Source organism: Puntigrus tetrazona, chromosome 5 (genome assembly GCF_018831695.1).
Source record: "Puntigrus tetrazona isolate hp1 chromosome 5, ASM1883169v1, whole genome shotgun sequence".
Classification (NCBI taxonomy): Eukaryota; Metazoa; Chordata; class Actinopteri; order Cypriniformes; family Cyprinidae; genus Puntigrus; species Puntigrus tetrazona.
The window spans coordinates 17071233-17098002 of NC_056703.1; the positions used below are offsets into that span (position 1 = coordinate 17071233).

Sequence of the window (26770 nt, forward strand, 5' to 3'; positions counted from 1 at the left end):
CTATGCTCTGTAAGAGAAAGATAGAGTGGCAAAACAGTAGAAAACCACAACAAGATGCAGTTCACAGTGGATGGAGTCAAGAGCTTGGATGTGTGATGTCGTATTTGTGTTCACACAGCTCTTTGTAATGCTACGCAACTGTTTTCTGGCTATAAATGGTGTATATTCTTAAGCATCATATGTTCTTGTTCTTTTGAATAGTTTCATTAATATAAAAGGCATACTTTGTGCCCTGGATGTGAATGTGTGTTTATACTTGCCAGGAAAAGCTGTGTTTGGCATGCAAAAGCTTGTGTATTTTGTGTGTGTGCAAGTCTTTGTAGTTAAACTTCTGTCTTGGCTCAGATAATGAATCTTATGGATGTTATAGAGGAGCAGACATTGGCACTCACCCGAGTAGCTATGCTGTTGCTGGGCTTGCGCATCCAACTTTCTCTCTTTCTCTGTCTTCAGCTTGTTTACATGGATTATTGGGGCTGTGACATTCTACATAGTGCCACATCTGTATGAAAATAGTACCGAAGGAAGTAGAGTGAAGTTTAATATTAAAGTGACAGAGATTTTATATATATTATTGGACTTGACAGGAGAGAACACAGAGACAGGAAATCAACTTTGTATGTGCTTTGCTGCTTACCGTATGTCTCCTTATACAGTGTGCACTAAATCATAGGCAGACATGCACTAAGCATGTGCAGAATAGTGTACCCTCTTTTTGCTTATACGTCCACTCTTAAAAATAGATGTTTAAAGGTTACTTCACAGCGATACTATAGAAGAACCATTTTTGGTTCCACCATCTCTTTCTTACCGCAATAACCTTCTTTCCTGAAACAGAAAGGTTCTTCAGATCTTTTTGAAACCATTTAGACAAAAAGGTTCTTCCATGGCACCATCGAGCACCTTTGTTTTCAAGAGTGTATACTGAGAAAAAGACTGACTGAAAATATGACCGACTGATATTAGACAGGAAACATTTGAACACTTTCTTTTTGGATGTTTATTCCAGTTTGGCTCTTGTACGTACCAGGTTAATGGTGTCTAATGGTACAGGCCAGAGTTAACCTCCATTGGTACTAACAACACAAAACCCCAAACAATTACTCACAAGCAGCCAGTGAGGACAACTTAATCTCAGTTCTGATACCATCAGGACCCAAGAAGAGCTCCTTTCACAAGGAGATGAATAGGATGAAGATGAAGAGCGAAAGTGAAGAAAAAGCAAAGGGTGTAGGGAGTCTTCCTGCTGTAACGTGATCAGGTTGATGGAGGTCGATGATAATGGCTGGAGACAGGTTGGGTTCATCCTTGCCTTTAAGGCCCACAGCACAGCGATTAACAGTCAAACACATGCATGCTCAGCCGGATAATCTGAGAGCTGCTGCTGAATGATAAATACAGGCTGGGCTCCGGCTGAGTGAGCGGCAGGGTCAGACGCAAAAGCAACGTTTAGATATTGTATTAAAACTTGCCCTATGAGACTGCCCTAATTCCAAAGAGCCCGACCTTCAGGCGATTACGAGAACGGTCATCGGCTACATTCACACAGCAGCAGTCAGCCAGCCCGGGTTGGGAGAACTAAAATGAGTAATGAGTATGAAAGGAAATGACAACCGCATTATATTCCTCTTATATTCTGCACGTTTTCAGATGTTGAGAGAGAGTGAGTTCAGTTGATGTGTGCTGTATGAACAGAATGGCAACTGACAGTGTCATGTCATTGATATACGTATGAAATAGGTATGTGCTTCCCGGGTTATTCTTTTGCTGTCAGTCACTGATGTATAAGGCCTGTCAGCCTCTCTCAGCTTATGAAAAATGGAAATCTCATATCTACAAGAATGAAAAACTGTGAGTGTCAGTTCCACTGAGTAAAAAAAAAAAAAGAGTATATATATAATTTCATAAAATTCATAAAATTAAAGATCATGTTCTATGAAGATATTTTCTACCTTTAAAAACTATATACTGTGATGTGAAAACCTGTTGGGTGTTGTGCTGAATTTGTCTGATAGCTGTAATTTTCATAAATGGAATTTTTAGAAAAGTGGGTTTAAAGTGAGACGAGTTTCACTTTTACTTCATGGGTTTGACAAGAGCCCTCAAAAGGACAGCTTTGCGTTGTTTACCATGGCCATAGTCTCTGAACTTTTGATCATCCCTTGTTTGTTGAGAGCATGAATAGTGTACTTCAAAAAAGCGAGCGTAGCACACCTGTGCATTTTTCTGCACTAAACAAGTGAAATTTGCAAGATACATTCCTGAAAACCATCCAGCCTGTCATCCAACAATTTCGTCACATATGATCAGACACTATATATTATCAGTTGAAGAATGAAATATCCAGTGGCATTACAAGGTTTAGTCACAGGCTCCTTTGAATGATATCATTGGTTAAATATTAAAAAAAAACAGACGCAAAGATGACCAATATCACTGATTTGATATAACAACTAAATATACTAGATATAAGGAAGTTTTATTAATTTCCCATGGCCCACCCGACAACCTGTCAGACACAGTGGTTGGGAGACGCTGCAGCCAATAGATAGTATAATGGACTATTGCACATCCAGAGATGAAGGTTCGGATGATAACGTTAGTACAGTAACAGTAACGTTAGTCTGTTTGTGTAATAAAGCAGTATAGCGCTCCTGAGAGACAGCTCTTGTTAAACCCATGAAGTGAAAGTGAAACCTGTGTTACTTTAAACCTGATTTTCCAGACCAATCTTAAGCTAATTCATACATATTTTATGAGGTGGCTAATTTGCATGAATATGCATGACTTCAGTCGTATTAATTTATACGGTTGTTACTAAATTGTACATATTATCACGTTTCACACACACACAAACACCGGTTTCTGTTTTTTGTGGGGACTCTCCTTAGGCATAATAATTGTCATATTATATAATATATATTATATATGTGTGTGTATAATAAAGAATATGGCTGTTTTTAATTGTTTTTAACAATATTTTATATTGATATTTTCAAGTGCACCACCTGTTAAACTGCAAACAGCTTTTGTGTTACAAGAGAGGTTATCTGAAAGAGGATTGACCACGTCTCTCTTTCTCTCCTTCCTCCCCTCCAATTCCTTCATAACCCTCTATAGCAGCAGATGGTGAGGATCCAACTTCAGCAGGTGGGATATATCTAGATATGGTAATTGTTGTGCTCCCCTCATTTGGCTCCTGTATCTCTTTTTGTTGCACTTCCTTCTATTGTTGTCAGTTTTGGCATGTGTGACCTTCCCTGCATGAAATTCACACGTCTATTTCAGAGCTCTTCTCTTACCTGTTTCTTCGCACCTTCTCAAGATCTCCTCTGATGTCACATCGTTCTTGCTGTGTTATTCTGTCCTCTCAACATGACGTTGATGCATAGAGCATCTCAAAACCTGTTGCAGATAAACCCGCTTACGATATATCATCCGGTCTCTTTTTAGATGCTGCTATTCTGATCGCTGGCTCCCAATCGAATTAGGTTGCCCCCACTGTTGATGTAGTTTCTCGCTTTTTATCAGTTTTGAACGTTTCGCACATTTGTGCACATACATATATTCCGGTATTATAAGGCGTTTGTTCTTCTCCACCTCCTCTCGATTTCCTTGGCTCCTCGGTATCACACCCATTGATCCCTCTCATTGCGCATGGTCAGCATTCGCTCTCAAACCCACTGATCTCTGTGAGCGGGGCTGCTTTGAAGAGCGCTCAGGCTCTTCTCTCCTGCCTTGTTGTTTTATCGGGTTCCAAGCTTTCAATAAAACGATCCAGACCTTCTGTCTTCACGTTCACGGGTGTTCCTCTCACACTGTGAACAAGATGCACATCTGTTGCTGTCTGTCACCATAAACCGTTTCACACAGACTTTTGTTGAAGTTAAGAATTTTAGGAGTTAGATCATTAATTGTGATTAAGATCCTCTTTTGTAACTGTTAAGGGGTGAACACATTAACCGTTATTCAGCAAATTTCACAGAAAAAATCTAGTAATAAATAAAAATCCACACAGTTGGAAAGATTTTCCAAGAGTTTATTTTCAGCTGACTGCATTGTACCAAATTTTGATTATTTAAAAGTGTTATTCCTCTCAAAAATGTATTAATGCTGTTCCAAACCTGTTCAGTGGAACATTGCATATCTTGTGAAAAGTGAAAAAGAGTGTTTACAAGGGAAGAAATTCAGTCATATATATTACGTTTGGAAATAAATGAGGGGAGTTAAAGATGATAGTATACCATTTTTAATTAACTTTTGTTTCTTTAGCGTCTTCCTTTAAGTCTGACCTAGTTAATACGCATGTATATTAAAAACAAACAAGCCAATCAAATGCCAGTGAGCTGAATGGCATGACCTCCATTTTTAAATCCCTATTAGTGTTTTTTTCTATCCACATTTATATTCCGTTTTTTTTTCCTCTAACAGACTCTGTAGTTATATGAAAGCTTTTTCTCTAATAACCATGCAATCTATATTGCAGCTGTCATTTCCTATTAGTTTAGCATCCAAAGTGGCTTTTTAAGCCTATTTAGAATTTCAGATTCTGATAACTCTTCAGACACAATATGTGCTACTATATGTGGTCCATAGTTTACACTTATGAATAGTTATGATCTTTGATGCACATAAAGCCTGTAAATGATACTGCTCACATCTTACTTATTTTTTCACAAGGTTCATAATAGTGACACACACACACACACACACACACACACACACACACACACATGGAAATACTGTTATAAAATAAAATAAAAAAAATAATAATAATGTAAAAGGAAAATGTGTATTCAAAGAAAGATGTCTTCACTGAAACAAATGGCTTTATAAAATGATGTTCTTCAATGTGTTTTGACAGATTTGAAGAGTGTGCATGCATCTCCGTGTGGACCACAATCAGAAAATAAATCCACAGAGCCGATGAACTTTAGATTGCTGTTTGGTATAGTTTTGAGGGTTTTCAGTTTTAAAGCTCACATATAATCTGGCATTATTTTGGATTATTTTGTTTTTCACAATCCACAAGGGTTAGAGCAATGACCTCAGTGCATTTGCAGCATTGATTTGGTATTTTAAATGTAGAATTGTGACCTGCTGAAGCCTAAATTATATATTTCGTAGGGTTCACGTAAGTACATGAAGAAATGATCCTTCACGAGTGTGTGTGCATAATGATTGGATTCATTGAAATACATGCTCTTGAATCAGTAGCTCCAGCAGTTTACTGTTCAATCAAGACCCCCAGACTGTCATCCTAATAGCATGGTACGTGTTTCATATAATTATATATATTAAATTAGATCAAAAGCACTGTTATATAGGTAATAATTTATTCCCCCAAATGCATTCGTTCCTACTATAGCACCCTTAGCAAAAGCTTTTTGTGTTTACTGTCTTGCCAGTTTGAAAGCAAGAGGTAAATGGAAAGCATATTTATTTTTGTAGCTTCTGATTGTCCCCACATGTCTCTTCACTGTATAAACTCTGATCACAGACAATACTGGCTCAATTTTGCGCTTCAAAGGGAGCAAAAATGAAGCCTTAAAAGCTCTTCACATAAGACCGCATGTCCCACTGTACTTTCGTACTCAAGCAAAATGCAATAGCTGTAATTGGTCAAATGAAAGATGACACTCGGTATGAATAAAATTTCAGTTAAAGCATAATCCCAATAACAGCTCCTCCTAGTTTTGCATTATTGGATCAGAACCGTTCTCTTTTATTTCTTAACTGCGTCACTGTGCTTTTGTCTATTCTTTGTTCAATTATAAATTTGATATGTACATTTTATATGCAGCTGGATAACATTCATCGTAGCCCACTGGGCCCTTATTAGTGTAGTTGCTATGGAGGAGTGTGTTGCATGAATAATACACTTTCTTCTTCCTCCTGGGGAGTTTGAGTGATGGAGCGGGTAACTGCAGCAAACATTAGTATGCCATTATATAACTAAAGGTGGGACTAAGTTCACTGGCCAATATTATTACCCCTCCATCAGACACTGACATGCTAAAAGCCCCCTTTTTTAAATGCCCTGCTTTTGGCCTGAGTACCATTTTTGTAATCCGAGAAACATCATTTCAATTTGCTTTGCAGTGCGTTTCAACTTTGAAATGGAAAGAGGTGGCTTCTGTTCTCATGTGGGTCCTGCTATACCTGACAATTGTTAGCTTCAAATGTCTGGCAATCATTTGTAGGCTTTACTTAAAAGGTGGCCTTCTGAAAGGCTCAGCATGTACAAGCTCATAATAAAGACATGTTCAGTAAGCAGGTTACCAGCACAGCTTTTGCCATATGTTCTAAAAGAAATTAAAAAAATGACCGGAGAACATTTGACAGACACGTTAATCTGTTTTATGAAACATTCATAAACATTTTAGCTCTTTTATTTTTAATATAAAGCATACCCAGCGGGTGACTAATGGTCTTTTACAATTACCTTTTATTTTAAAATTAGTTTTATTTGTGCTTGTGAGAACTCAGCACACTCAGAACTCAACTCTTTTTTTTTTTACCTTTTAGTGTAACGTAGCTTAATCTTATCTGTCTTGTTATAGCTTAACAAAATGCACATACAATCAAATCAGTATATACTAAATAGCATATATTAAGTGTGTTATTGCTTGTATTGTAGCAAAATGTAAACTATTTTTGCCAAGCTCTAATCTGCTAAATGAGACTTCAAGACATGAAGATATTCTAAACATTATCATCATCATTTTCTGCAAAGCTGCTTTGAAACTGTATTGTGAAAGCTCTATACAAATAAATTTGACTTGACTTATCTGACTTATTTATTCATGAGTTGCGATATTCCTTCAGAAATGCAATTACGTTTTGCTAAAGGATTACAAAATAAGCACCCAAATCAGTTGGTCTATCCAAAGTAAACTGTTGCAGGAGTTTTCATTTGGCCATGTCTGTTCTTATCAGCCCTGCATTCTTGGATGGATGTGAGTTGACAGGAGAGAATCTGTAGGCTGTTCTTCTCCTGCCAGACTGCTATCATGGTGACATTTCCATGGCATTTCCTGCCTCCCTTTTACACCCTCACCTTCCATATCCGAAAGACTTTCCAAGGTGAGCTTGAACTTACTTCGGCTGCCCTAAGAGATTTAGTTCCCTTGGCGGAGAGCTGGATGGCCACTGATTTATTTCTTTTGCCTCTGTTCTGTTTTTACATTAACTCTTTGTTGCATCTGTTCAGTTTAGTCAGCATGTCTTGTCATATAGCGTGCACGGTGGGATTTACAGACAGGGCAGACAGCTCTAAAAGCCAGAAGTGAGTGCTTTTCACTGCCGGACGCGGTTCTTAGTGGGAGAGGCGAGTGTACTGGGCAGGAGGCAGTGAACTGGTAGGAGGCTGATACTGCACTCCCCGTAAAGAATGAAGACAGAATTAGGCCACGTACGAGCTGTGTAAGCTCTTACCCTGCAAACTCTGTGAGCTGAACATCTCTTTTAATGTGCCTGCATAGGCATTAATGCGAAGGTGTGGTTTTTCTGTGGTACAATGATTCTCGATTAAGAACACAGTGCTCTAAATTACAGCATACTGACATTGCTTCCCACTGTGGGCAGGTGAAATGGGTTCATTCAGCTTTTGAAGTTTAGCTGTCTTATTAGCCAAGTATCTGTACTTGTTCCTTTTTTATTATTGGAGCCTAGTGGGATGTGTTTGTCTTGTCCGTCTGTTCCATCCTTCTAATGTTATCATTCTAGATATTTAGCATTCTTTTTCTAGACACTAAACTTTTTTTTTCCCCAAGGCACTTGATCGTGTTGCTTGTTTAGAAGATAAGTTACATTATTATGAATTTATTTGAATTTCAATTAATTTTAATTTAGACTTTTTTGCATTTCAATCCCGAAAGCATATCGGCATCCTAATTTCTACCTAAATGTAAATTTAGTTTTTAAATTAGTTATTTTGAAGGAGTTCTCAATTAAATTGTGAACGGTGTGTTTTAATAACAGTAATGTTTCAGCTGTGTGAAATGAATTCAAAATGAGAGACTATTATTATTATTATTATTTATATATTAATTTTTTTTTTTTCAAATATTATTTCCAGGCTTAATGGAAAATCTCAGTTTTTTAATGTGTGCTCAGTCGGCTGGAGCTCACTGTTTAAGCGAATACCTGGCTATAGCGGAAATATAATTCTGCAGTCCCCAGACTCTTAAGACACATACAGGTCATGTGCACATGACCTCACTGTTGCTCTGTGCTGGTGCTTTGCTTGATTTTACCTTATAGGGAGTCTGATTTGAGCTCCAGCTGCCTGTTTGCTCACCTCCGTACCTCCCAAACGCTCAGCCCAATCTGCTCATGATAACTCAGACACCAAGAGGCTGTCTGAGCCCCTCTCACCTCCATCATTTTCACCTGGAGATCATTTGAGGGAGCAGTAATTAAAACACCTACATTACTTCCTCTGCATGCCAAAGTACAATTATCCAGTGGGCTGTTTGTTATATACGACGCTCTATAGACGGCGCGGTGTGTAATTATCACGGACAGGTTGCTTTATTTAGTTGCTTTATTTGCATGGACTTCGCAAAAGTCAAATATAGGCGATCCAATCGATGGCTGAAAGGTTTGTTCAATGAAAACCCGCAAAGGTTCAGTCGCCAAAGCTATAATTATTATAATCCAACCAAGTGATCACCATATCTCCATATTAATGCGTTACGATTTCCATACCATCCAAGTGACATTACCCACAATCTGCATAAATGAATACATTAGCGAGTGTAACGCATTTGGGCTGCTTACCTGTCTCACTTCAATGGCATTTGAGATGATTTGTATAAGCAAGAGACTAAAATGAATTCACTTCAGGGAATTTAGTATGGAGCGTCCATCAGAGAGTGATTAATTGCACAGGAAGCATCGGACGATTTGCTGCGTTTAACCGCCGTTGAGGTTTTACTATGCTGCATTGGAACCGGGCTCTTCTGATAGATTGGCTTCCATTGTGACTTGTCGGAAAATCGGGATGCGTGCGCCAGCCAACATCAATTACTTTCCTGCCACATTCACGAACCGCCCAACAACGACTGACATTCTTGTTGATCCCCCTGACTTGCGCCACAAAAGGGAACAGCACAGAGGACAAAGCTTTGTTTCATCGGCCACAATGCCTGGCTATGTCTCTGAGGAACGTGTGCAAATGTGGCATACGTCCCCCACCCTCCTTCCTTTCTCCCGTTCTCTTTTCTCCTTCTCGTACTGTCTCCCTCCATCCCTGTCTTGCTATCCCTCTTCTGACTTCCATCTCTCTGGAGATAGAGAGGGGGCTGTCACAAAGCTTTGTGCAGTTATAGATCGTCATGTCAGAATGCAGGCATAGCTGTCACCCTCTCCTTCAGGATGCAGAGGGCTTTTAATAGAGTTCTGGCAAGGTTATTACATGGTGTGCCCCCTTTAATTAGCTAGTAGTCTCATTAAAGCTGAGATGCGGTACTGGAATTCACAAATGTTGATAGGGTTACCCTCTGTGGCACATTTCTCTAAGTTCTTTTTTTTTTAATACAAATTATTTTAAGAAGATCAGTGTTACTGTACATATTCTATATATATATATATATATATATATATATATATATATATATATATATATATATATATATATATATATATACACATACACACACACACACACACATATATATATATATATATATATATATATATATATATATATATATATATATATATATATATATATATATATATATACATACATACATACATATAATTTTACAGTTTTATTTAATTTTTGTTATTTTTGTACTTCCAGTTTTTGTACTAATTTAAATTATAATGTAATAAATATTCTAATATATAACTAACACTTATTGCCTTGATAGCAAGTCTATTATGCCAAATTGGTGTTCAAGAAACAATATTTTAACATAATATTTTTGTTAGACCATGTTTTTTTTTGTTTTTTTGTATTTTTCAGAATCCTTTGTCGCAAAGAAAATTAAAATCCAGGTCAAGAGCAGCATTTATTTGAAAGATAGATTATTACTACACAAAATTAGAGTTTATTGAGGCAAAAGTTGTAGTTAATGGTTTGCTTATAGCGAGAATTGCACCTTAAAATAAAGTGTGAAATCAATCAGGCAATCAACCATGCAATAAATCTTACTGACCCCAGTTTTTTTTTTTTTTTAACAATAGCAGTTACTACAAAGATCCTACTGTGTCACAAAATCAAACATTTTAGACTTTCATCTAGAGTTTGTCAGCTTAGGGCCAAAAATGGGATTTTTGTCTTTTGAACAATTTACATTTAGTCTTTCTTTCCACTTTAGAGCACATTGATCATGTGTCTTTAATACATCTCTCTGCTCCACCCATGCTCTCCTACAGAGCTTGCTGCTGATATTTTGAAAGATTAACTGACTGCCCTGCAATTTCATCAAGCAACTTTTGACAGCATGCAACCCGATGCAGGCACTCTAATGTTTTAAACATCAGTATAGTATTGATAGGCCATGAGATATGGTCCCTCTGGGGGTTCTTATGAGGTTGACTTGCTTGCAAATGCAGGATTTGGGAAGACTAAGAGATTAGAAACTACTCTAGAACAATCAGTCCAGTTCTTGAATGTTGTTTTAGAAGCTTTTATTGAAATTAGCATTTTGATTTGTCATTCATGACTTCACATGACTTTCTAAACAACAGATGAAATCAAAATGGGTTTTCTATTTGAAGTAGAGATGCTCATATCATTAAGAGCCAATATATGAAAAATATATAATCAAATATTTCAATATTGCTGATAGTAATAAGACATTTTTGTGCACAAATTCAGCTTATTAAAATTATTTTAATAAAAAGACCATGTGACACTGAAGACCGTAGTAATTACAATACAAATACATCTTTGCCTCACGGAAATAAATTACATTTAAAAAAATATAAAAATAAATTTTAAATTAATTAATTAAAGCTGCAGCCTGTAACTTTTTGGTTAAAAATGAGGCAAAATCAATATTTGAGCAAGTACATAACCAGCCAGTGTTAAAAACTATCACCTTTAGCTCGATTCAAAATGCTTAGCTTATAATAGCGTTTTCTAATTTAAGTGGTACGGGTAGAATTTCAAGCATGGCACTGCGTCATTACGTCATGCATGTAAACATTAAGAAATTGTCCCGGCTACTAGGATATTGCATCCCAGAATCCTGCAGGTGAACGATTATTTATAGACTTTTCTCACAGCAACTGGAATAATTAAATCAAAAATCATTTTGATGGAGGATTGTAATCTAGAAAGGATTATGTTTTTAAAAACACATGTGAATGAAATTAAATGACTAGTTTTAAACATGCTTCTGATTACACAATTACAAAATATTTGTATTTTAAAGTGTCCCTACTGGGGATTTTTGAAAATGGCGTTTCATGCAGTGTGTAGCTCAGCTCCAGGTCAATGAAAACATCCTGCAAAGTTTTACATCTGAAAGTGCACAGAGTATAGCTAACATCAAATTTACTGCTATAAATTGCCATATCAACAGATAAATATTTCATAATTACACAAGTATAGTTTAAATTAAACAACACAAAATGATCTGTATTGAGATTTGCATGTAGTTGTATCTAAATACATAAATGCTCTAGAAATTGACAGATTAACTTCTTAAATTCTCTCAGAATATGTGCTTAAACTAATAAAAAAAGTTGATGGTAAAAAAGTCTGTAATCACTTCACATTTTACAGTGTGAAAGATTGATAAAAAAAAGCCTGAGAAGAACCAGAATCAGCTGGAGGAGACAATATTCCTGCCAAATCACATTACAATGAAAGTACATATGCCAGATATTATCTAGTTACATAATACGTGCCATATGTACCATACCTTTACTGAATCCATCTTTCACTAAAATGTCATTAAACTGGCATCCTATCAAAGAGGATTGCTCCCATAACCTTACTTTGACCTTTTCACACACTCATTTATTAATTTCTGCTGCGATTTAACTCAGTGACTGATTACAGTGATTGAGTGAAATGCCAGCGCGATTCTCGTTCTCTGTATCTCTCTCTCTCTCTCTCTCTCTCTGTCTGAGTGTTGACACAGTGCCAGGAGAGGTAATACAGTGCCCATGATATCATTTATCCCTCAAGCTGCCCCATGGTGACCTCAGCAAGTGATGCTTATACTTACATTTCTCTCTTTCTCACTTTCTCTTTTTATTCTTTCCTTCTGTGTGTTCAATCATTTATCTTTTTTTTTCCCCTCTGTGTGTCACAGCAGTTGTTACTTGAACCACTGTAGACAGAGATGCGAGCTTACACTGGAGGCCAAGTTATAAACTGCTGATGTCTGTTCGTGACACATCTGTTTATCTAACCCATCATGCGGGTTGTGGACACTTACATACATCAAAAACACTTCAGCCTGCTTGCTTATTTCAGTTTTGTCTAAATTGCAGGACCCTGCCATCCAAACCCTTGTCACAATGGAGGCACCTGTGAAATCAGCGAAACGTTCAGGGGTGACACATTCATTGGATACGTCTGCAAGTGCCCATCAGGCTTCAACGGGATCCACTGCCAGCACAGTAAGTTCATACGCTGACTGTACAGCACTGTTTCTGCTTGATTTTAATTAGGCATGGGATGTTTGATGAGTGTCGCAGTTGCATTCAATCGAAACACATTGTGCTCCACTTTTCTGTACAGATGATTGGGTCTTATGTAAACATGTCTGATTTCAGATGGATCTGAAACCAGCAAAATGGTGTGTTTACTATGCAGAGAACGCGTTTAATCTATTTTGTTCAGCACATGGTCAATATAACCATCGTACTGTATGTACACAAAATTACAGTTGGAAAGATGCTAAATATACAGTGCCAGTTTAGAAATGTTTGTTAGCATGGCTACAATGAAAATGTACTCGAAATGCTTATTTTACACGCAGCTGCAAAGCATCCAAAATGTAAACAATACTGTTTGTGCACTAAATTGAGCATCTTTTAATTACTTATGCCATGACGAATGGCACTAGCTGCATCACATTATAAACTGGTTTTAAAAATATATGTATCGCGCACAGTGAATGGGAAAGAGCAGAATTAATATTTTTGTTGTTGTTATAGTTTTTATTATATTTTAATGAATTAATGAATTTTCAGTTTTCTATTAGATGTTGATAAATTATCCAATCTGCATTCTCCGTGGGATTATATATTTAAGTTTTTCTCCAGCCAAATATCCTACCTGGTTTTATGGTATAAACGTACATTTTGCTCACTTTTTAGAGAGACATAAAATATGTACCAACAACTACACATCAAGGCTGTTTCCAAAAGTAAGTTTTCGATTAATAAAGTGTAATTAAACGAAATAAAAATGTTCTGGGGTCACATATCGAACCTGTGTTTTAGCACCACTCAGTGGACATTTCTCTTTGAAACTGCGGTGAAACGTGTGGTAAGGCACGTAAAAACGATGTTGGAGAAAAAGTGCACAGGGGCACATATTTTTATGAGACCAGGTTGCAAATATCCATTCTTCCCTATAGAAAATTCAATGTCCTACTACTTCCGCTTAAATTTTGAAGTGCATATCCAGTGGACACTTTACTATCCCAAGACGTTATAAGAGATAAGATATTAAAGTCAGTGAACGACACAACTGAAGTTGTCATGTGACAGTGACAACATGGTGAACGCGGTATGTCTAGATTTCATTTATACTACACATAGTCATCCCACACTTTTTTGAATGGCTACTTAGACAGTATGCGATGTCAACTTCATATATATGACACCGATATTAATCAGTATTTTGTTGGTAGAATCATATTAAATGAATAGCAATTCCATGAAGCCGTTTTTAATCGTTCATTTTACAATCCTAATGTAATTTATGCTTGCATTTATATGCACTCAAATGCAAGTGCGCACTCTTTGCTTTTTGCTGTGATTATACCAAACAGAGACAGATGTTATGGCATGGTTTATTTTTACTTGTTTTTTTTTACATTTTTATTATTTTCCACCTCTTCTGAACATATGGTCAGGAGCAGTCTGATCTTTTGCCACTCCAGCGGAAAAAAGGAAAAAATGAACATTTATTCTTGCATATTAAGTGTGTGTATGATTGTGTGTTGATACATGCTAGAGGATAAACCCGAGATGAAAGAGGATTTGAATATAAGCTCCTTAACTCTTCTACTACTGTAACTCACAGTGTCTCTCCTACTCTCTAATCTTAAAATTATCTCAGTAATAATTGTTTAACCCAGGGAGTTCCTTGCTATTGTCTTCTGTATGTTCCAACCAACTGGCATATGGGGCATTTGCAGTTGTAATGCTGTATCTTTTAAATACTGTAGCTGTTTATTAATAATTTCTTCTTTCCTGTTGCTTGTGGATGGGTATCACAAAATAGAGGTAAAAAAAAACAAAAAAAACACTTGTGGTCCAGGGTCACATCTTTTAGTGTTGTGGTTTGGTAATAGACTAAATAAAATGTCCTAACAGTTGCATTTACTGCAGGCTTACAGTAGTTAATGCATCATAACAAATTGTTTCACAGTAGATGCTGGATTTAAAGATTTTTATGTTGGCATGCTTAATAAGTCACACTGTTGGAATCTTCCTGAAATATAAAAGTGACTTAGTAAGACACTGCATGAACAGATCTTTCATTGATTTTAGCCTTGCGTCCACTCAACAGCGTTCAAGCCTTCATAAACATTCAGGTCAGCTATAAAAATGCTTTATATTTTGCAGGTAATTATATTTAAGTGGATTCACAAGTTGAAATTGTAAAATCCCACATCCCGAGTGTCACAATAGAACAGTAAGTGTGTCAAGAGAAGTGCAAACTTCATGCCATTTACAGTGATTGCCATGTACAGTGGTGCCATCCTAGAGAATAATAGCTGTTCACTCTACCTTCTCAGATTTTCAGAAATAGCTGAAAAAAGAGCATCCATTTTCATGTCAGTATTGGTTTTTGGGAACATTTTGTCTTTGTGCGTGTGTGTGTGTGTGTGTGTGTGTGTGTATTATGACTGCGTTTTACTGGCACTTTAAAAAAATATTACGAGAATCAATTCAAAATGTTCATAGAATACATTCAAATACTACGAGAATAAAGTTAAAATATTGTGAGAATAAAGTCAAATTATTATCATAATTACTACGATATTAAAGTCAACATATTTAGAGAATACATTTTAAATACTACAAGATTAATATCAAAATGTTTTGATAATAAAGATTAAAGTTATAATATTTTGATATATCCATTTTGCATTTTTGGAAGGTCCACTAATCCTACCCCAGGATTTATTGAGATAAAAATAATAATAGGAATTTGAGTGAAATAAAATGCGAAATAGAACATGTAATCATATATAGAAAAAAATGTTAAAGCTCCTGGCAATGTGACTATTTAATGGCTTTCAATTAAGCAAGACACTGATGTGAGGGAAGTTATTGTGACTTATACCTGAAAGGTTTAAACCTACTTTTCCTGAAGACGCTTGAACTGGATCTCATTGTTATTGCAGTCTAGCAGGATGCAAGCATAGGCTATGGGTGCTGTTGGACAAGACTTTAAAACTGGTAATGGCAGATGGGGCACAGGTGAGGGGATGGTGGTGGCCAAGAACAGGCAGATCTGGGCAGAAGCTTGTAAACAATGGTACGGATGTCCGAAGGTGTGGGTGGAGAAAAGGAATAAAAAACGAGATTTTAGTACTTTAAGGAAAGGATGATTAAAGTAGCAGTTGGAATCGGAAACAGTAAACTGATGCATGCAACCCCATTTTAAACTGTTTCTCCGGTGCCAAATCCATTCGTCAGAATACAATAACAATTTACTTGAACAAACGTGGCTGTTTGACACTTTAGTAAAATTGATGGATTGTTTAGACCTGTGGCTCATTTATTTTACATAATGTTATGGATGCTTGAAATCTACCAGGTTCTGTGTGTTTACAAGATGTCCCCTGTGCACAGTCATAAACATTCTTCAAAAGATGCAAATATTTCTTCAGAAGTTGATGGTACGTCTTATCAAAGCCAGCTTTGAAAGATTCATGTCATCAGCCTCGTGTGATTAGCTTCAGTTAAGCTGAGTAAAGCTCAGCACTGTCAGTACATTTGTTAAATCTCAAAACAACTCAAGGTTTATAATGGCATCCAATTTCTTTTGCACTCGCTGAAATGGATTGGCACATATACAGTATCTAAAGACATTAGGTAACCAAATCTAGTGTCTGGGTAATTCCTGCAATTAAATGATAAAAGGAAAGTGATAATAGAGCCCCAAGAATGACAGCTTAGTGGGCTTTGTTGCAGCCATGTGCAGGCTTTGTAATTGCTGACAGGCTTAATAGGACTGATAAAATTGAGTTAGAGGGATTTTATCAGCAAGAATAAACCCTGTGCTGAATGTTGGCCCTTTGTTACAAATGGAAATGACTTTGGAATCAGTGTGGAAATGAGAAAAGCAGTGTCAGTGAAGCACAAAACATGAAAAGAAATCTATATTACCTCAGGTTAATTGGCCAACGGACAAAACCTGAACAGCTTCAAAACTTTTCCCTTAAAATACATAAAGTACATATACATATTATATTTTAATATTATTTAGTGCTATAATCCAATGGATAAAGAATGCTATTCTAAAGACGAGGATACAATTAGTGGCCATAACTGAAATATCAAGCAAGTTCCAGATCTTCCTTGTGCTCTTCATGGAAAAAAGCTGCTTGTGAAAACATATATACGGATTTGTATTTCAATCTGCCTATTATTTGCACGTGTAGAGTTCAGATGCCAAAAGCCTCAGGCTACTATGTTTATGTTCAGTAAAAATGCTCATTTTAGAAGAAAATTTAAGATGGCACTTAGAGGCTTTTACATCTGAACTCTTCATGTGTACATTTTAGTCAGATTCTACTCTGTCTAATGCAATAAACAATTATCACAGTTAAATCGAGCCATCACAGGAACATTCACAATTCTCTGAAAACATTTATTTATTTTTTTTTGCAGTCTGCACAGTCCATCCTCAGCATATTCTGTTGACGCTCAAAAGGATCTCAGACATTGTTAGTGGTCTATAATGTGACTTCATTTTCCCAGCGTGTCACAAGTATTTTCAGCCTACATTTAAATGCATGGCTCAAATGAACTGTGAGCATCAAGAACAATCACAGCTGTGTGCATTATCTTTAGCATGGCCTGCCAATGCAACCTTGCTATTTAGAGCTTTCAGAGCCAACAGTACTGGACAAAGAAATAATAATGTCTGTTTCATAAGCATTGTTATGAACTGAAATGTTGAGGTCGGATTCAATTACTGGATGGTACCTACAATATGTACAGTCAGTTGGTCATTATCACAAAATAAATCCTAAAGGGGTTTATTAAAACTGTAAGCCCTACAGGTTTGTGTTATGGTGATTTTATCTTGGATAAGATATATTTATTTATTTATTTATGTATTTATTATTTTTTTTAGGCTCAGTGTGAAGCAGATAAACTTTAAAGATAATGACCAGTGTACACTGTCTCGCTCATTACACAGCTACATGCCACATAAATAAATAAATCAACATAAAAAAAAAAAAAAAAAGATTTGAAAAGTTGAAATGAATTTTATACACTTTCAGAAAAACAACAGCAACAATGTCATGAGAGTTTGCAGGGTTTTACATAAAGTGAGATTACTTATTTACTTAATATGAAATGATAACATTTCATTCACTTCCTCTGTCAGCTCATTTCACAGGATTGCATTTTATTAAACAAGACTATACTTTAAAACCTTACAGTCAGTTTTTCTTTATTGTTTAACCATTGTCTCGGTTAAACAATTAAAAACTCGGCATATATAGACTGACAGTTTAAATATCTTGAATAAATATATGGTTAAAGTCTTTTTTCGTTTAATTTGTACTGTTGTTTTTTAAAGTTTTAGTATATAATTTATTTGTTTGTTTATTTATATGCTTTTACAGTAGTTTCATGTCTGATAACACTGGGTAGCATCTTTTTCACCTACACTCTTCTAGACCTAAAGGGCTAGTTCACCCTAAAAAGAGAAATTTTGTCATGATATATTTTGAAAAAAGTGTCTCCAGGTTTTGTCTGTATAGTGCAAATCAATAGGCTCCAGTGTTGTTGAGAAACAGTCGAAACATCCTTCAGAATAACTTATTGCATGTTCCACAGAAAAGAAAAAGACATGCCGGTTTGAACCAACACGAGGGTTTTCATTTATTCCTTTTTAAGAGTATTTCACATTTTTTTCCAAACTCATACGCATTCATACGTTCAGATTTTCGCTGTCGGTTAGGAATTTTTTGAAACTTAGTTACCGTCCTTTTCTGTGAACTCTCTGGGATGATGAGGCTCGCTGGCGGTTAACTCTATTACCATCATCATTATTATTGGTGAAATCCAGCTTGAATCTCTGCTGTGTTGTCATTACTGGAATGATGGGCTGCCATGCTCCCACTGTGTCAATGGGCAGATTGGCAGGCCAACCGGGGATGGAGAGTGAATGGCCAATTATTATAATGGCATGTCACGACAAGCTATTGGCAGGCAGAGAAGCATGTGGATATTGTCAGGCTGGAAAAGGAGGAGAAGGGAATCAGCGTGCATTTGCTATTATTACTGGTATTGGTTATAATGCTAACAAGCCCCAAATCATGTCTTGGAACCCAGTGACTATAAGCCTTTGATGTGATATGCCACGTATTGCATTGTTCATGTCGTCACTGAAAGCTCCTTGGATTCCAATCGTGTTTACATCTCCACGCAGCCAGCTCTCCTTCTCACTTGTGTAAGCCTAAACAGTCCTCCTGTTTAGAACAGTCAACAATACAATGCCATGATAAACATTATTAATATTATTTAAACATTCATCTGTGTACTGTTGAGCGGGCAAGATTCCAACGACAAGAATCCACAAGCAATCTCTCTTTGTTCACATTTCATAGTGTTTGGTTTCATAGCTCTTGTTTATTTATTTTACTAGATTTTTTTTGGAAATAGAAATTAAGCAGCCGAGAACATGCAATGCTGGGCAGCAGGTAAGGGAAAAAAAGATGAAAATTTTAATTTGCTGCGTTGTACGTAAGTATATATTGTTATTGTTGATGAAAAACGAGACATTTTCTTCAGGCCGAAAGGAAGATTAAGGCTGAAACTTTTTCATGGAAACTACCAAAAACCAGCGTTTTGTTTTGAAATGAGTTATTTGCTTTTGCCAAAAAAATGTGTTTGTGATAACACTAGTACTATAATACTGTGTTTGATATAAACTTTTTATAAAAACATAATTTCATTGAACTTTAATTTTGTAAGCTACCAATTTGCTTGAGTTATTATTATTTAATCAAAGCAGTTTGATTGATATTACTTGGAATGCACACTCACACACACACACATACAAAAAAAATAAATATATAAAAATGGAGTTATCTGTTTTTGAAAATTAATTCTTAATTTATTTTGGATTTAAATGGACTACTGTTGAGACACGCCGTATTTGTTTTTATTATTTTTTAACATAAATGGCCAAGAGCTAGAGTCACTGTTCTGCGCAGTTATGCACAAACAATTAATGATAGCTTTGTTCTGTTTCTGTCAAGGTTATTAAATCTAAAGAACTTTAGCTGGGCAGAACTGTATTTTTAGCTTTGTTTCTTAATGATTGAAGATTGCCTTTGCAGAAAGTTCATCAAATCCAATACAGGCCAGATCTGTGGGATACAGTATATCACATGGCACTGCAAACACTGGTGTTGAAATAAATGTATTTTTTTGAAGAAATGCATATAAGAGGAGATAATAAAGCAAGGTTAAAAAGCTTTTCAAGCAGGGGCATCTTGAGTGGGTTGTACTACGCTTTGGCTAATACTCAAAAGATGGCAGCACTTTTATATCTTAGCAAGAAGTCTTTTGAGTGATTTAATTTGTACTTTGATCAATAAGCAATCTTCGGCTTCTTACGAAATATTCCAGCTGTTACGGTGATTGATTTGGACCGAGGGTACATGTGCAAGGTTTTTGGACTTGATCTGTATTTGATTAAGTATTGACAGGAGCTTGTGTGGCTTGTTTTCTTGGCTGCCTGGTGGGTTTAAAAAAATATGGGAGTGTGTCCGTAGGGAATATGTGAGTGAATATGTTTTTTATACAGTTTGCAGATGATGTCGGGATGGAACCAGATCTTGCCGCCTCGCAGTCTCAAAAGCATTAAAAACAATCTTGGCTAATCCCACACAAATACAAACAACAAGTTCTGTAAATTCACGCTGTGAGCTCCTCACTTTGAAGTTTAAGTTAAGCAGATGGGAACGGCTGCAACCAAAACATCTCTTTACTCTCTTCATTTAATTTGTTCAGTATTTTTAATAGCCTAAATCGAGCCAGTATTGTGTTTGTGCCGCGCCATTTCAGAGGTGCATCCGCCAGAATGTGTGGGAATGTTTACCTGGATCCACATTGTGATTGTGACTGAGAGCATACGGAGTGGAGATATGCAGGCATGTCGGTGAGAGTTTGTCCTCACACAGCTCTCAGCTTTCAGCCTCTACCTCATCACCCCCTCAGAGCCAGACACAAACTGCTCCCTCTGCTCCAGTAATAAATAGGATCATGCCTGTAGGCACCACCGTGAGGGACAGAGAGAGAGAAAGGGTGTGTGTGTGTGTGTGTGTGTGTCTGTCTGTGTCACTCTGTGTACTTTTCACTGGCTGTTCTGGAAACTCAAAGGTTACCATTATTACTAGACATTCTTTAAAGGTGAAGTGTCTCATTTTTCGATGTTAAAATACTTTCTCTGATCCCAGCCTAATAAGCAGAAACAACTATAAAACTATAGGGAAGTTTTAAATGGATTTTACCTGAACCTTTACAGGATTTGTAAGGCACTTGGTCACCTGTCAGCTGGCCATTCTAGTAAACCAGCTGAATGCCAGGTTTGCCAAGCCAGGAAATCAGCTTAATCCCACTGAAAAAGCAAGCCAGGCTGATGTTTAAGGTTTATGTTTGTTTTCTAACAGGACTTCTGTTTTCTTGAGCATCTTGATCAAAATGACACCAAATCAGTGGCTCCACTGGCCAGTGGTGTGAGTTTGAGACAGGATTGTCTGTATGTTTGACCACTGTAAGATGTACGTATGTATGCATGTATGTATTTATGTATCTATGCAGGTAAGTATTTATATATGTATGTATGTATGTATGTATGTATGCATGCAACATTTCCATTCCAGAAGTACAAAATCGTATTCAGTTTCTCCATAGGGAACAGATTTTTAACAATAACTTTACAAACATGGCATATGTCAGGTTGCATTGTTTCATATTCTCTTAATAAATAATCATGTTCAGTGGAATTTCTTTTATAACATTACCCATGATTCAGCAAATACATTTTCTACCAATCAGAGATACATGCCAAAAGCATTCTGTAGCACTGTCTGTTCCCATGATGCAGTGTGAAGGATTTAATAGAGTAGGTCCCCCTACACTCTCAAACTACATAAGTATGGTCAACACATGCCACTCGTATAATCTTGAATGGGAAAAAATGTGAAGCTTAAAATGGCCGATCAATCACAAAAAGCCCCGCCTATAAAAAAAATAGCACATCACAGCTAGCATTTCCGGTTGCTATAGAAACAGTCAGCATTCTGATATGTGCGCCTAGGACTGCGCATACACACTGGATGATCTTACATGAGAATTTTTTTATAACATTATATAAAAGAAACATATGCATAGTGCATAGCTGTTGTCACATGTCATTGGTTATTTAATTGTAAGCTTAGTGAACAGTTTGGGATGAATTTGATTGTTTCTCAATACAAAGAGAGAGGAGCTGCGCTTGGATGCCCGAGAGCCGATTCAAAGATGGCCGCCGAGTGACATGACTTGACTTACAGAGACTTATAGTTAAGTATAGTTTGGTATAGTTTATAGTTAACTATAGTTAGCTATTTAATAACTATAGTTTAAACTTGGTATATCTAAGTATAGTTTTATATAACAGCGAGGTTGGGAGTAGAATTTCTGTTAATTAAAAACAGCACACAAGAGTTAATCATTGTGCCCGAGGTCTGTTTTTGTAGAGTTATTTATTTATTATTTATTTGCATTAACTGGGAAATTCATCTAAAAAACAATAGTTGGATTTATAGGCTTTTTCAAGGCTTGATTTGGTATGGTGTCTACTTCATTCACAAAATGATAGCTAATATCCTTTTTACAGGGAAACACTTTTTCCTCAGTCTTAAAATTGAGAGTCTGATGGATAAAGACCGTGTCCTTCACATTATTTTCTCCCACAGTAATAGAGACCTTTGGTTGAAGTGTGCTTCGTTGCTGAAATTAGAGCTTCTGTTGTATGAACCCAAGCATTGGACTCAATACCGCGGAAGTGCTTCATCAGTGATTTCCACAGTGAATTAAATATGGAAGCTCAGTCTTGACACACTTGTCATATTAGCATAAACTGTGTTTTATTATTAATATTATTATTTAAACATTAGCAGTACACCAACAACCCTTATTCTCACCACAGATCTCTTAAAATCTGGGTGGCCTTCCCACAGAGCACTATGTGGAAGCCCAAGTCATCTGGAGATCCAGATTACAATCCCATTCCTGAAGCCACAGCCCACACACATCAGAACCCACTAACAGAGTGGAAAACCAGGACAACAGACAATCAAATCCTTGACAGCACATACAACATTTACTGGAGATGGACCACGCTAATCATATTCCCTTTATATGAAGTGCAAACAAATGTATGCGTGTCGTCGGTGAATATTTGAGTACAAACAAAAAGGACTATTCACAAAATCTGTAAATTATAAATCTCACAAAACATTGCCATTCTTAGCAAGTCCTAAGAATGGCATCTTATAGATAACATGCACACATATGGCATAGATGTCTCAGTGACACATGATTTATATTTAGTGTGTTTTGTGTTAAACATAAAGGTGGAGAAATTCCGAAGTTTCCTTCAATCACATATGCTTCTGATTATAGACTTCTTGGAACATATAAGTTTAGCCCTGCAAACTTAAAAGAGAACTTAAATTCAATCTCTCACACATGCACATTCTTAAAAAAACTAAAAGAATGTGTTCTGCTGTGATAGTAACCCTAATTCAAAACAGGACTGCTAATAATATTCTGCCATTCCGGACCAACAAGAATATATAGCCTCACGCCATGGATCAAAAGTTTGGCAAGTTTTAGATTTTTAATGTTTCTGAAAGAATTCAGCTTTTTTAATGTGTTTATATGTTTAAAAACAGTAATATTGTTAAACAATATCACATGTGAAAATGCAGTTTATTCCTGTGAATTTTCAGCAGCCGGTTGTTAAATATAGTCGTTAGTGTAACTTTATTTATTCAATTATCTGTGTTTGTTTAGAAACCATGATATTTTCCCCAAGATTCTTTGATGAATAGAATGTTGAGAAGTTTCAAATAGTAATAATAATAAAAATCAAATGTTTATGATATTGGAAATGTCTTTGACACTTGATCAATCTAATGCATCATTGCAAAACATTCATTTGTATATATATATATATATATATATATATATATATATATATATATATATATATATATATATATATATATATAAAGAATAATAATAATCATCATCATCACCATCATACTTATTTCAAGCATAGTTCAGTGTTAGTCTATCACATTTCCAACATTGATAATAAATGAGCTATTTATTGAGCACCAAAATCAACACATTACAAGGATTTCAGAAGGATCATGTGACACTGAAGACTGCTGTAAAATTGAGCTTTGTGTTGCAGGATTATATGTAAGCTCAGTGTTAAAGAAAAATATGTGTGTGTGTGTGTGTGTGTGTGTGTGTGTGTGTGTGTGTGTGTGTGTGTGTGTGTGTATGTGTGTGAAAGATTTTTTTTGTAATGGTTTTGAGTGTTTTAATTCATGCTTTCGTTTCATCTTCAAGTCTTGTACCGTTTCTGTCTCGCATATTTATCTTTCTGTCGCTTGATCCCTCCTGTCATTCGTACCCAGATGTTTCTTGTTTGTTAATTGCTTTATCCCGAGAAGATAATATTTGGAGAAAAAGTCCCATTCATCTGACTGCCATTTTTTTCCAACAGGGCCATACTCTGCAGTTCTTATTTCTTTTTTTTCACAGGATTCATATTTTCAGCTGTTTCAGTGATGCGATAAATGTATCATTTTACTGCTTTTAAACAAAACATAACACTTTTAAACACACACATTAGGAACACATTCTACATCCTGTCCTTTCTGAATGAAAAAAAGAAACACTGATAATTCCAAAGATATTTCATCACTGTTTAGGTAAACATGTAAAAAAAAATAAAAATGTTCTCACTAGCATAACGAGAGGCTTGCTAATGAAAGTTTATTTGACTGGATGAAGTGTAGCTGGAAGAAAATGCTTAATAGGGTTGCTGTGAATGATCAGCAATACTTTGTTTCTCCACCCTCGAGCTCAGACAATAAATTATTTAAAATAACCTGCAGCTACACTAAGTGGCAATACAAGAAGAAAGAGAATAGCAAGAAAGAGGTTTTGTTCTCTCAGTCTGGAGAGAATAGTCCTAACAAATAAGAGTGTGAAAAACAGATGCATAGGGACAATTTTACATTTTTTTTTTCATTTGTCTTTTCATTTTGTTTATTGGTATGCGAGTGGTAATATGCATAACCAAATGAAAAGTCAGTATATTTTAAACCTGATAAACGTCTGTTAAACACTCTCAGAGAGACAGCGTATAAATAGTAACAAGGATTGTACAATAATATGCTAAAACAAATTGTAAACCGTTTGCAGGAGACTTAATCAATTGTCCATTGCTCTCCATTAAATCTCATTTTGTAAGAGAAACAATTAACATATACTATTACAGATCTCATTAACTGCATAATTTTTCTTTCCTCTGGACATGCACTCGATGTATTGAGGAGGAACAGATTGCTTCAAAATAAGCTTGCAGGCCACACTTCCTCTCAGCCATCTGATTCTGTCGTGTCTGGAGCTGCTGTTATCTCTGAGCTGTCTAAAGGCATCAGGGAAAACAAACAGCAGGGATAAAGCCTGAATCAGAGAGTTTCATGGCTTGGTGATCCTGGTTTCCACATCATTCCTCGTCCAAGAGACTTGTTCTGCCTAGCCGGCAAACACACAGCCCATAGATCACTGCTGACCTTTTCGTTTTCCATGTGAATGTTTGGCAGGCTGGACAACGCAGGTGAACATCATTCATGCCATGCTACAGTGTACTTGTCAATCATGTTTGTGTGTGTGGAAGCTGAGAGTAACGTGAGCTGAAGGACTGGGGAAGAGGAGGGGTGAAGAGGGCGCACTTATTATACTCACACTGACTGACACTGCGGCAGAGCAGAAGATATCAGCTGGCTTCACGTCCACATTTTAGCATAAGCCATACATGGATGTAGATTTGAGTGTGAATGGTAGAAATATGTACCTACCAGAGTTAAGCGAATGCTGGATAATCCCCGCTGAATATGTTTCTAGTGATCGCTTTGACTGAAAATGACAAAATAAGTACGTGGAGTAATAAGTTTGTTCACGTTTCATATCATTTTCCTTTCTGCGTTAAACTAACAGTTGCAAGCTATAGGGGTTGCGATCATTTTATATCGTCTTCATCTAACACTTCGGTCATTTTTATTCTGAGTACAAAGTAGTGAAAACATTGTGTGTAATATTTTCATTGCCGAGTAGATCTACAGTACTTGTTTTTCAAATGGGTTTCCGAAACAAAAAAATTAAAAATAAGATAAAACGCCCAATTGGCGGAGGGAGTGTCGCTGTGTCAGGCTGGACAAATATACAGAGAATTGTTTCGAGTATTTTAGCATAAAACAATTACACGCTTTAGTTTTAGAAACTTTTTGAAGTAACATTCAAAATGAAAGACTAGCTGTGAAAGTGGATGTGTGTGTTTATTCAGTGTGTCTGTGTATTTCAAGACAAAAAGGCTTACAGAAGTAGAAATGCTTTAACAAAACAATGACACACTTTAATTTTAGAAACTTTTTTTTTAAATTACAACAATGCAGCAGATCCTTGATTTACCAATTGTACCAATTGTAGGAATTGTAGTTAATTTTATTCATAGTTAAGGAATTGTGATTCATTTTATTCATAATTAAATTGATTGATAATATGATAATTAAATCATAATTAAACTGATTGTTCCTCACACCTACAGCAAATGCATCTCTCTGGCATGACCTAGATATAGTCAGGAACGGTATTGTCACACCACCTGACAATTCTCTGGGTAACCTAGTTTTGTGTGTAGAAAGTGTTTGTTGGTTTTCTTACAGCTTTGAAAGCGCTCTATCCAAAACATCAATTGATATAGTGCTTTTTAGTGACAAAGCCTCATTGAAGGAGCAAAGTGTAGAGACATCGTATTGTTCTTCCTATTGTTCTACAATCCCATCGAGGCAGAGCTCCATTCTGTCCCATGATTCTGCCACATTGCCTGCCTCTTGACGGTTTTCCCTGTTTTCCTTTCCTCCTCCTCTTCTTCTTCCTCCCTTTTCATCTGACCCCAGTACTCTTCTCATTTCTATCTCTTTTTCTTGAATTCATAATATTTCTCTCCTCACCCAGTTCTCAGCTTGCTTTCTTTTCATTTCATCTCTGTCATTTTCTTCCCTCTCTACTCCCCTGC

At 36.3% G+C, this 26770-nt stretch overlaps 1 protein-coding gene across 3 annotated transcripts in view; it reads left to right on the forward strand.

Moving 5' to 3' along the window:
- The window catches only part of edil3a (EGF-like repeats and discoidin I-like domains 3a), a 127096-nt gene that overhangs the window by 35438 nt on the left and 64888 nt on the right, over window positions 1-26770 (forward strand). The window contains exons 2-3 of one of the 3 annotated variants that reach the window (XM_043240527.1): window positions 3124-3150; window positions 12463-12591. In XM_043240527.1, the coding sequence (XP_043096462.1) occupies window positions 3124-3150; window positions 12463-12591 (156 nt within the window). Of the gene's footprint in view, window positions 1-3120; window positions 3151-12462; window positions 12592-26770 lie in introns of all 3 variants that reach the window. The other 2 variants (XM_043240526.1, XM_043240528.1) reach the window with 2 other exon arrangements.